At 46.5% G+C, this 12,103-nt stretch overlaps 1 protein-coding gene across 4 annotated transcripts in view; it reads left to right on the top strand.

Moving 5' to 3' along the window:
* The first annotated feature begins 2,686 nt into the window (after positions 1–2,686).
* Positions 2,687–12,103, top strand: part of USP11 (ubiquitin specific peptidase 11) — a 15,870-nt gene continuing 6,453 nt past the window's right edge. For 2 of the 4 annotated variants that reach the window (XM_040632461.1, XM_040632455.1), the window contains exons 1-7: positions 2,687–2,847; positions 10,316–10,425; positions 10,602–10,732; positions 10,998–11,115; positions 11,476–11,621; positions 11,743–11,804; positions 11,930–12,029. In XM_040632461.1, coding sequence (XP_040488395.1) covers positions 2,702–2,847; positions 10,316–10,425; positions 10,602–10,732; positions 10,998–11,115; positions 11,476–11,621; positions 11,743–11,804; positions 11,930–12,029 — 813 coding nt within the window. In that variant the 5' untranslated portion in view covers positions 2,687–2,701. Of the gene's footprint in view, positions 2,848–3,436; positions 3,547–5,893; positions 5,950–10,315; positions 10,426–10,601; positions 10,733–10,997; positions 11,116–11,475; positions 11,622–11,742; positions 11,805–11,929; positions 12,030–12,103 lie in introns of those variants that run through there. The other 2 variants (XM_040632465.1, XM_040632470.1) reach the window with 2 other exon arrangements.

Here is a 12,103-nt window from a genome sequence, read left to right as displayed (position 1 = left end):
GGGGGTTGCACATGCCAATAGTAGAACATTGAGTTGAAGCAGGTAGGGCAGGCTGAATAGAGGATGAACTAAGAAGCAGAGAGAAGATTCACCCAAGAATATGGCGAAGCCAGATGGTGGAGATGGGTGTATGTGGAGGGGCTGTTTGTTTGCAAGACACTTGGGAAGGCCCCATAAGACCAGGAGGTAGGGAGGAGAGGCCCAGTATGACCACATGTCAGAACTGGACACCATGAGGCAGGCCAGTTGGAGTATGAGAGGAGGGTAAATTTTGGACCACTGAGTAGGTAGGGGAATCCTTTAATGGGTCAAATTCAGGAGTGGGGCCATCAATGGATGGAACTGGAAGTTTGGATTATTGGTGTCCAGGAAGTAACAAACCATGGGCGTGGGTGAGATAACTGAGAAGGACGCAATGGCTACTGCAGGTAATAAGCCTAACTTAAGGCTGGTTACTGAAGTCCAGCGGTGGTGGCCCAAGGACCTCTAATCATTCCACGGTGCCCCTGTAAGCACTTTGGTGATATCTCAGCCTGCAGCCTTACGATTGCATGATGGCTGCCATGTTCCCTGAGATGGGGAAACAAGCAGGGAAAACAGGACATCCTTCCTGTCTTATTTCCTTATAACAGGCCTGAACCTTCCACAAACAACTCAACGGACTTCCAGTGCCATTCCTCTGGCAGGAAGGGAGGCTGGGAAAATGAGGACCTTGCAAAAGGAGGCAGGATTGCCAGGCCAGACTTAAAAGGACTAGAATTCATACAACTGCTCTGGGAAGTGGTAGGGTCATTGGTGTGTGCAGAGGTGGGCCTTTGGAAGGTAAGGAACCAAACAGTCTAGGCCTGGGGAGGGAGGCCTCTTGTTGAATTGTAGGAAGGACAGGCTACCCAGTAAATGGGGAGGGGGAGTCTGCAGAGGGGCAATGAGAAGAGGCAATTCAGAGAATATGACAGGATTCAGCTGCGCTTGAAGAGCAGCTGCTTGCCCCGTGCCAGACCCAACTGTGCCATTATAGAGACCCTGGGGTGAAAGGGCTGTTCGCTTCTCCCTCAGAGTTTACACAACCGAGTTGTAAACCCTCAGCTGTGCCAGGTCTGGGCTAGGGGATGGAATCGCAGTAATAAAGACACAATCCCTGCTCTATAGAGGTTAACTGAAAATAGAAATTATGATATCCAGTGGATGGGTGTTTGAAATTGTGCAGGGAGAGGGTATTCTGGACACTCCAGGCCCGGGGAGCTGTGTGCATGAGCTTAGAGCTATGGGAAGGCAAGCTGTGGTCTCGCTTGTGGGGATGGGTGGTGGTGATAAGGAGGTCACCGAACCAGAGCCAGAATCATGAGCCTGTGTCTTAGGGAGTATGTAGGATGGTCAGGTCGGGGAAGCCAACAGGCAGGTAGATACAGGGAGCCAGAGAGTGAAATATCCAAGTTATCAACAAGAGGTAGGGCTGGAAGCCCCAGCAGAAAAGGATGGCAGAGCCTAGTGCAGTGGTTCTCAACCAGTGAACACTGGCAATGTCTATAGAGACAACTTCCGGGAACGAGATGATTAGGGGATGATAACTTGCTATCCAGTGGGTAAAGGGCAGGGATGCAGCTAAATATCCTACAATGCTTCCCACAACAGGGAAATGTCCATTATGCCTAGGTTGAGAACCCCTGGCCTGGTGCAATGGTTCTAAACTTTCTGGTCACGATCCCCTTATATTAAAAATTGAGGACATCTAAAGAGCTTTTGCTGATGTAGCCTCGGAATATTCCACCACATGCAAGAGAGAATGACAATGACAAAGTATTGTGGAAATAGTTTTGACTTTGTGAACCCTCCTGAGAAGGTCTCCTGAACCAGTAGGAACCCTCGAACCACAGTTTGGGAATCTATGGCCTGGTGCTTAAGGTCACAGCTCTGAGTTCGAACCACAGCTCAGCCATTTACTAGCTGGGGCAAAATGAATTAACGTTTCTGGTCCTCAGCTTGCCCCATTGAAGTCCATAGGTGACAGTGATATTTATCTGCTGCCTAAGGCTACTATTTACGTGCAATAAAGCACTTAAGCAGGGCCAACTATTATTAGTTATCATTGCTATAACGCCAACAAATACGCTGGGCCTGAGGCTGACTTGCCTTCAACACGTTTGTCAAGAGAGTAAATCTAGTTCAGGCAGGGAAGCGGCCCGCAGGCCTGGGTGGTGACCTTTCGTACCAGGTTTGGATGGCCGAGAAGAGCAATGCAATGAAGGTAGGGCATTCTCATCAGGCTAACAAAAACTCTCAGGGCAGGGGCCGCGGTTCCCTACCGGAGCACGGGACCGAGAAAGCCCGTAACCTTTTTGTCCCTGAGCATTCCCCAAAATGTCCTCGTCCGTATCGGGGACCTCCGCCTCCACTTTTCCACACCACCTTCTGCCTAGACTCAACATGGCGTTAAAATCCGACAAGGCACCTTTGTCTTTCTTAGTTCCCAACTGGAGGTTTTACCCCGCCCATGGGCCGCAGAGATCACCGCCCACAGTCCGATGCCCGCCTAGCCCCTCCACGCGTCCGAGCGTGGGGTCCCTTTCCAAGATGGCAGTTGCCCCCTGGCTGTTTGGGGGGCTCTGTTTCCGTTTCCGGGACCAGAATCCGGAAGTGGCCGTTGGGGGGGCCTCTTCCTATATCTCCAGCTGCAGTAGCTGAGAGAGGAGGGCGAACGGTGATGGCGGCGGTCGCAGCGAATGTGGCGGCTGCGGCCGAGGACCGAGAGCCGCAACGCGAAGCGGTGCCGGGCCTTGAGAGCCAGCGGCGCCAGATCGAGAACGGCGAGAGTGGGCGAGAGCGTCCACTGCGGGCCGGCGAAAGCTGGTGAGGCAGGGCTGCGAGCAGAGCCTCGACTGAAGGGACACAGTGGGGGCGTTGGCGACGGTGGGAGACGTGGCGGCCGAGGTCCGAAGAACTGCCGTGGGGGCGGGGGAGTGGCCTGCGGGACTGAGGAGGGGAGGGGCGGGGAAGTGCTTGTGAGTGGATCGCCTTGTCTGAGAAAGAGGCGGGGCGTGTGTGGTGGCGCCCGAGGCCTGAGAACAGGAGAGGGTTTGTTGTGGAGAGGCGGGGGGCGGGGCCTGAGAAGAAACGGCCATGGGGGTGGGGCCGGGCCTGCGTTGTGGAACTCGGAACCTGGGAAGGGGCGGTCTTGGCGGCAGAGCCCGAGGGGCGTGGTCTGCGTGGCGTTAAGTAGCATCTGGCGGCAGGGGCGGCCTGCGGTTGCTTGGCTCCTGAGAGCTAGGCAGAGCGGATGACGTCAGGCAGAAGAACGGAATCCGAGCCGTAGGGCTGTGGGCGGGAGGGAGGGAGGGAATCGGAGCCTGCGTAGTGGAGGGAGCTGGCGCCTGGGAACGAGGCTTGTGACGTGAGCCGAGGGGCGTGTCCTGAGGCCGAGGAAAGACTGCAGAGGGGAGGTGGTGCCTGTGAAGCAGAAAATGGCGCCTGCGAATGAGCAAAGTTTGTGACGCGGCGAGGTTTTTGCCTCTGGCCGAGGCCTTCTTCCCAGGACGGGAGAAAGTGCAGGTGATTGGCACGGGAGGGGCCTTCGATGTTACGTTTGTTTTCTGTTTTAGTACTGTTTTGTTTTTGTAATCAGGAGAAATAGCTATTTAAGAAAATGTCAATGCGTATCTTGATAAATCGGCTTGTTTTACTGATTTCTTGGCTAACCAGTGCTTGAAATGTACTGTTTCTGGGTTTATTTTATTTCTCGCTGTGTTGCATCTCATTTTTTAAATTGTGATATACGTAAGTCCTAAAAAGATTGCATAAAATGTTTACGTAGCCCAGGTTGATGGACATTCTGTAAAAAATAAACGGCCTGTGCTCTTCAAAAATTTCAAGGTCGTGAAAGACAAAAGATGAAGAACTGTTCCAGATTGAAGGAATTAATGGGATTTAAAGAGTCATGATAACTAAATGCAATGTGTGATCCTGGATTGGATCCTGGAGCAGAAAAAAAATAAATTGTTTTTAAAAATCAGGGTTTTTTCTCATAAAATTGATTTTCTCTTTTTTACTGTAAAAGATGTTGATAGGGAAATTGTTGAAATTTGACAGACTTGCAGCTTAGATATTAGTAGTGATCATCTCTTGCTTTGGATAATTGTTATTGTGGTTATGAAAGAGAGTACCTTTTTTTTAAGGGAATACATACCGAAAATTTTACGGATAAAGAACCATCGTGTAAGCCGCTCACTCGCAAGTGGTTGGAAAAATAGCGTATATAAAGATGTGTTTAAAGAAACGATCGGGCAAATGGCTAAAATGTTAAATTTGGGGAATCTGGATGAAGGGTATACGGGAATTCTTTATATTATTTTTGCAATTTTTCTGAGTCTATTTCAAAGTAAAGAAAATTAAAGAATAATAAAACAAAAATTTGTGAATTCACATTCAGGTTAAGATTCAGACCGTTAGCTTAAGAAATTCTGTGCCCCTCTCGGGTGAAAATCCCTCTCTCTGCGCCACTATTATCCTGAATTTTTCAATTTGTTAACGTTTTTCCACTTCTGTATGCATCCCTAAATAGTATTTGTGGTCTAAGCTTTCATTTAATGGAGGATATATGTGAAATCATACTAGATGCGTACTGTGTGCTCTTCGCATCATATCTGGTGGTACACGGTATCCACATGACGTCATTGGTGACGTTAGCCTTGAGCATTTGGTGAAGGCGGTATCTGCCCTGTTTCTCCACTATAAAGGTACTATTTTTCTCTTTCTGTACACAGCAATTCTTTTAAAAACGTATTTATGTCCATCCATTCCTCAAAACGTTTTAACAGGTTCCCATCTTGTACAGTGTAAATGCTAAAATTCTTACAATGACTAGCAAGGCTGGTCCCCGGCTCTGATTGCTTCTCTGATCTCGCATCTGATTACCACCGCCGCCCCCCCTCAACTCTCTCCATCCGGCCATATTGGACTCTTGCTGTTCCTCAAACACCGCGGGCATGCTCTCGCCTGAGGGCTTTTCAGAGTGAGGTTTGCTCATTTTAGAGTTCTCTAATCACAATGCTAGTGAAATACATGTATCCCTGTTAACTGGAGAGTACAGAGACAAATTGAGATTCCCCAAATGGGGAATACAAAATCTTTCTTTTTTTTAACTGTTGCGCTGTAGCTCTCCAGCAAGGAAAAACCTCATTCCATCCTGAAAATAAACAACAATAACTGGAACGTTTTTTATAGTTCATTTGGATGTGTTCAGACAGGGTTGGGGGCTTCCGTTCCTGCCGCATCCTGCCTTTACAGCCGCCTCGTGACAGCACCCTTTAAAATTACCCCACGGGTACGGATTTCCTTTTGGGGTGTTGGAAATGGTTTGGAACTAGGTAGAGGTCGTGGTTGCACAACACTGTGAATGTATTAAATGCCACCGAACTGCTCACTTGAAAATGGTTACTTTTATGTGAATTTTTAAAATGATGTTCTGTCAATAAAAAAAAAAATTACGCCCCCAATGTTGGTTCAGTACTGAAGCCAGTTTATCTGTGCAATTGTGGCTGATACCCTGAAGCGTTTTTCTTTAACTCCATTTTTAAAATGCTTGTTGTCTACTTAGGTGAGAGCAAAGCATCTCAAGGTTCTTTAATTTGCTTTTCATTTTATACAGGTTTGCTGCAGTGGTCAGGAAATTTGTGTTTTCGAAGCATTTCGAAGTCATGGACTAAAATCCCCAAATCATGTATCTAATATCAATATTAATGTTTTGCACCTTCTTTTTGTCAGCTGGCAGATCTGGGCAAGGGCAAGTAATTTGTCCATCTGAACTGATTTAATTTCTAGGAGAAGCTTATATTTTAAGAGTAAATTCAAATCTATGATGGTATAGCTTCCTTGGCAAATTCCAGTTTTTCTTTTTAAGGATGAACCATCTACAACCATAATTAAATCAGGGAGAGTGGAAGAAGTCTCTAGAAGGTTCGTGCAGGGTGTGGGTAGTTTCCTAACAGGTAAGCAGGCAAGGGGTTCTTTGTTCAGGTAAAGGAAGGAGTGTGGCTGGGTTCAGTGTTGCAGAGTGGATAGTGATGTGTGAAGGGAAAGTGACAGTGTTCCATGAGAGGTTAAGGACTGGCCTAGAAATGTTGAGGCTTTTCTGTCAATGGAGAAGTCTGCATAGCACAGGGGACCACTAAGTGTAATGAAGACGCTAGAACTACATCAATTTTCACATGTTTGCTTGGTGATTGCTGCTATAGCCCAAATAAGGTGGATATGCCTTGACTTCTGGATCTAATGAAAGGCTGAAATGAACAGTAGGCCTCTAGCTATTCCCTTGTCATTGAGTCGGTCCCCCTAGTGCTTGTGAACCAGGGGGAGAGGGTTTGTGAGTTTAGAGTCCTGGACTGGGAAATCTTTTGGTAGATAGTAATTGCACCAGTCTTGTTGCTTGAACATGGGTATGCTTTTTAGCTTGAAAAATATGCAGTTATTGAAAGATATTTGCAATTTTAATTATAATTAATGTAATTAAGCTAGGAAGATAAACTTGCTTTTTGATGTGTCATTTTAAAAAAATACTAAGTTTGTTAAAGACTACACTTACCACGATGAGCACTGAGTAATGTATAGAATTGTTGATCACTATATTTCTCACCTGAAACTAACTCTGTGTTAACTATACTGGAATTATAATTAAAAACTTAGGGGCGCCTGGGTAGTTCAGTCGTTAAGCGGCTGCCTTCGGCTCAGGTCATGATTCCAGGGTCCTGGGATCCAGCCCCCGCCCTGCGTTGGTCAGGCTCCCTACTCAGCGGGAAGCCTGCTTCTCCCTCTCCCATTTCCCCTGCTTGTGATCCCTCTCTCTGTGTCAAATAAATAAATAAAATCTTTTTAAAAATTAAAAACTTAATAAAATTTAAAGAAAATATTAAGTTTGGAAAATGAAAGAGCTTTTATAAAAATTTTAAGTTCATTGAAATTTGGAGAATTTTAATTAAACCTAATTTTGCGTATTGCCATTCCTTTTATAGGGCAGAGGAGCAAATCTTTGTGTTATCTCCCAGACGTAGTTTAGCTATAAAAGAACATTTTAACAGTATTATTCTTCTGAATTGGAGAAAGACAAATGAAGAATAGTTGCTAGGGAAAAAAAGATATGAATTGAAGTAAGGACAAAAAAATACTTAGTCAACTTTGTAAAAACGCAGTGATAAATAACAAAGGTGATTAGAAGCCTAACTTCTTTGATGTCAGAAAACACCAAGAGTTAATAATTTGGTGATTTAAAAAAAAAAAAGGATCTTATAATCTACTCACAAAATAATGACATTTTACAGAAAAGGTCCAAATTCTAATTTTCCTCCTTTGGGTACATTACTGATGCAACAATTTATAGTAAAGGATTCATTTATGTACCTCTGTGTACATCTCTTTAGGCTTATACGGATATATAAACCATAAACTTAGAACACCATAATATTAAATTTACCATCTGAATAAGCTAACAAAGCTTTTAATAAACAAATAGGAAATCCTATCTCTTCATTTATATTTATATTTCTCTGTCTCTCTGATTATTGTATCTAGTATAATTGACCTGTTAATGTATATTGTTATCTTAATCAATATAACCAGTTTTCTTCAGACACGAGAGAAAACCAGAGGACAAAAAACATAGTTTAGTAATTTTTTTCCATAAGCACATATCTCATAAGCGTTTGAACAAATTTGAGGAAACACAAACATAAGTGATTTTAGCACGATGTGTTGTATTTCTATATACTAGCAGGAAGAAATTGGAAAATTAAAATTTAAATTTAAAAGAGACCATTTGTGATCGCATCCTCCCAAATCAAATCTAACAATGTGGGTGCTTCCCTATCAGACAATGACAACTGTCATGACTGCCATCTGGGCTGACAGATTATGAGACATCCCAATTTCAGAGATGTTAAACATTTTTAAAGTGTCCTTGAATTGAAGAAATCTGGTAGTCTTATTCTGTGAAAATTGGTGTAAAACTTCGGGCTCCTGTGAAGACTTTAGAAATTCAGGTTGTAGCCAGGTATGGGGGGTTTTGCTTGCCTCTGCAGAGTGATTTTGTTTTTTTAATTGAAGGTGTAGTTGATATACAGTGTTACATTAGTTTCAGGTGTATGCTACAGAATGATTTTAATGTTAATTTTCCTTAAAAATCTGCTTTTTTAAAAAAGATTTGATTTATTTATTTGACAGAGACCGTGAGAGAGGGAACACAAGCAGGGGGAGTGGGAGAGGGAGAAGCAGGCTTCCCACTGAGCAGGGAGCCCGATGCAGGGGGCTCGATCCCAGAACCCTGGGTTCATGACCTGAGCCAAAGGCAGATGCTTAACAACTGAGCCACCCGGGCGCCCCTAAAAATCTGCTCTAGAAAAAAAAAGTTGAGCAGTGCCTCCCCTTGCATTGAAAGTCCCGGTAACCCTAAAGGAGCTTTAGGGAAGAAATGAACCTCATAGACTGTCAGTGGAGACAGTGAAAGCCACGGGGGGTGAGGGGTGGGTTTGCAGGTATGAGTGGCGGAGGGGTAGGGGTCAGTGATGGCGCATTCAAGAAGAGTGATGGGCGATTTGTGGCATGCGCCACTGGGGCAGGGAGGGTGTGTGTTCTGGCATGAGTGACGTGCAGGGGGCTCAGTGCAGCAAAAACAAACGACGAAACCCCACTGAAATGTGTGCTTAGCCGGGTGACCCGTCACTATTGCGGGGTTTTCTAGCCCTCCATCCCCCCACCGCCCTCATCCTTTTATGAATACAGGAAAAGTTGCCATTTTAAAGAATCCCGTTGATAGGGTTAAATTGCTGGAACACTAATCACTACAGCGTGAGAGTAATATTTTAAAAAGTGTTTGTTTGAGGTGGTTAACTGTTTGGGACAGGGTCTTATGTGTCAGAAAATCCCATAGCAGAGCAGATGTGTGAGTGAGGGTGGGACCAGGGTTGTGCGTCTGTGTGTTATGTGAGCTTTGAGGCCCAAGTCCTGGGATTCAGACAGTAACTGCTAACATTCATTTAGCATTTTTACTCTATGTCAGGTCTTTTCCAGACTCGAGAATTGCTCGTGACACTTTACAGAGGCAGGCTTCAGCAGTCCTAAATATTTATCCTAGGTATCGTGCATATAAAAGTTTCTCTTTTAAAAGAGAGCTGGTCAAGCTGTACGTTTTAAAATGGTTAAAAAAAAATAAAATGGTTCAGATGGCAAATTTTACAGTACATGCTTTTTGCCACAGTTAAAAAAAAAAAAAAGAGGGATGCCTGGGTGGCTCAATTAAACGTCTGCCTTCTGCTCAAGTCATGATCCTGGGGTCCTGGGATCGAGCCCCGCTTCATCGGGCTCTTTGCTCAGCGGAGAACCTGTTCCTCCTTTTCCTCCCTGCTCTTGCTCTCTCTCACTATCTCTGTCTCTCTCTCAAATAAATAAATAAAATCTTAAAAAAAAAAACAAGCTAGTAACCATAAGCTCAGAGATCTATTATAAAGCCAAAATAAATCCTCAACACAAAAATGACGAAAAATGGTGAGATGCAGTCTTTGAAGGAAAACCTTATGATTCTTTTAGCATTTTATTTTATTTGATTTTTTAAAGATTTTATTTATTTATGTGACAGACAGCCAGCGAGAGAGGGAACACAAGCAGGGGGAGTGGGAGAGGAAGAAGCAGGCTCCCAGCAGAGGAGCCCGATGTGGGACCCGATCCCGGAACGCCGGGATCACGCCCTGACGCTCAACGACTGCGCTACCCAGGCACCCCTCTTTTAGCATTTTAAATTCTTCTCGGTTTCTGAGTAGGTTTCCAGAATTTAATAATTCATTTCTTACTCTTATATTTATATATCCTTTACAAACACTGCACACTTAATGAACGACCAAACCTTTATAACATTGGCTGTAAACAACGGATAATTTTCAGCCTGATTCTTTGTTCTATAATAAAACCTCATCCTGGCACTATGGGTGTGGGTTTGTGGTTTGTTTTGTTTGGGGTTTTGCCATTTTCTGGTTTTAATCCCATCTCTTTTAGTGTCTTAAGAAATTAGGTAATCTATTCAAACCTGAATTTCGCTAAATAAATTTTGCTTCTAATTATTTTTATATGATGATGAAGCTTTTTCTTCATATTGAATTCTGGGAGAGATTTCCCCTTTTTTTGAGATATAATTGACATACAATGTGGGATTAGTTTTAGTGTACGTGAAATTTGTCATGTTAACTTGCAGTGTGTTGATCCTTTTAGTCTAATAACCATGGGAAATGGTACCACTAACTCCAGGTAACCACGTGACACCCTTATTACCTGTCTGGTGCAGGTTCCTTGTGGAGCAGCACTGGTACAAACAGTGGGAAGTGTACGTGCAGGGAGGAGACCAGGACTCCGGCACCTTCCCTGGCTGCATCAATAATGCTGACCTCTTTGAAGGTACCAGGCCTCTCCCTCTCCACCCCAGCCAAGCCCTGGAGTTCCTGTCCCCTCTGTCCTTAAAACAAACTATCATAAGCCTCTTTACTGAGCTATGTCATTGGTGAGATGGCCAGAGTGACTTACCACTTTCCTTCCCTGATTCTTCCTTTGCCGCCATCCTCTGCCCCCGGCAGACCAGGTAAACTGGCGCCTCAAGAAGGGTCTGGTGGAAGGTGAGGACTATGTTCTGCTCCCAGCCGCTGCTTGGCATTGCCTGGTCGACTGGTATGGTCTAGAGCATGGCCAGCCACCCATTGAACGCAAGGTACAACAGATGGGGAGGGTGCTCAGGGTAGATTCTTGGGGGATGGGGTAGGAGAAAGGCCTTGTAGACCCCGGATGGGTCTGGACCGGTGTGTACACGGTGTAGATACACTTTGTCTGCACTCCTCTTCCCTCAAGTATCTCAGTGTGTCCCGGGTGTGTGTTCGTCTGTGTGCGTGCCGCTCTGGTCTCAGAGGTCGTCGCGCCTGTGTGTGTGTGTCTGTGCTATGTGGGTATGCCCATGTACGCACCCCTCCACCTTCCAGGTTGTGGAGCTGCCCAGCGTCCAGAAGGTCGAAGTGTACCCAGTAGAACTGCTGCTTGTCCGGCACAGTGATATGGACACACCTCACACTGCTCAATTCAGCCATACAGATTCTGTCGGTGAGTCTGAGGGTCACAGAGTGGGTTGGCCTTCCCACAGCTCCGTGACCCGAGAATGCCTGGGGTTTGGCTGTGGCCGACCGAGAAGGCATTGGTCAGACTTGGGAGGACCTGCAAGGCACTGGTCGAGTTGGGCAGAGGCGCTGAGGGGGTGCCCTGGAGTCCTGAGGGTACGCGAGCTGCACGCCAGCGGCTTCGATGGTACAGCAGAGGAGCCTTGCTGGGGGCCTCGGGCCCCGAGTGGGCGAGATCGCTCAGACCGAGTGCAGAGTCTGTGAGGATGAGTCGGGGCTGCTGCTGAGAGGGGTCAATCGTTCAGAGTCTCAGGAAGGCTTGAGTGTGCTCCGCCACCTTCCACAGATCTCGTTCTGCGCACCGCCCGAGAGCAGTTTCTGGTGAGCCCCCAGGAAGAGACACGCCTGTGGATCAAGAACGCAGAGGGCTCTTTTGAGAGATTGTGCAACACCCGCGTCACAGTGCTCGACGCTGCCCTCAAGAGTGGGCAGGTGAGGGTGGGGAGGACCCTCCTGCCCACCACACTGCTCTCGGGTTGGGGGAGTGACGGTGAGGTGCCTACAGGCCCTCCATGAGTGCCTTTCCTGCTTTTCTCTCTCTTCCTCGACCCAGGTGGTCATCATGGAGACCCGAAACAAGGATGGCACGTGGCCCAGTGCCCAGCCACAGGCCGTGTAAGCCCCTAGAGTGTCTGGCCCAGAGTGGGGTCCCCCCAGTAGGCAGGATAACTGAGTTCGTGAGCCCATTTCACCTGCACGTCATTGGCCTTCAGCTGATAAGAGCTTCCCCTCCGCCCTAGGAACACTGCGTTGGAGGAGGATGAGGAGTTCCAGGGCCAGCCAGGCATCTGTGGTCTCACCAACCTGGGCAACACGTGCTTCATGAACTCGGCCCTGCAGGTTGGGCGGGTAGAGCTGTGTCTGGCACAGCCGCAGGGGTGGGCTTCAAGTGACGAGCATTGGTGGGGGGGGGG

The sequence above is a fragment of the Ursus maritimus genome (assembly GCF_017311325.1).
Source record: "Ursus maritimus isolate PB19 chromosome X unlocalized genomic scaffold, ASM1731132v1 scaffold_X1, whole genome shotgun sequence".
Lineage (NCBI taxonomy): Eukaryota > Metazoa > Chordata > Mammalia > Carnivora > Ursidae > Ursus > Ursus maritimus.
Note: the sequence above shows the minus strand (reverse complement) of the source record. Positions and strands in the feature narration are given on the sequence as shown.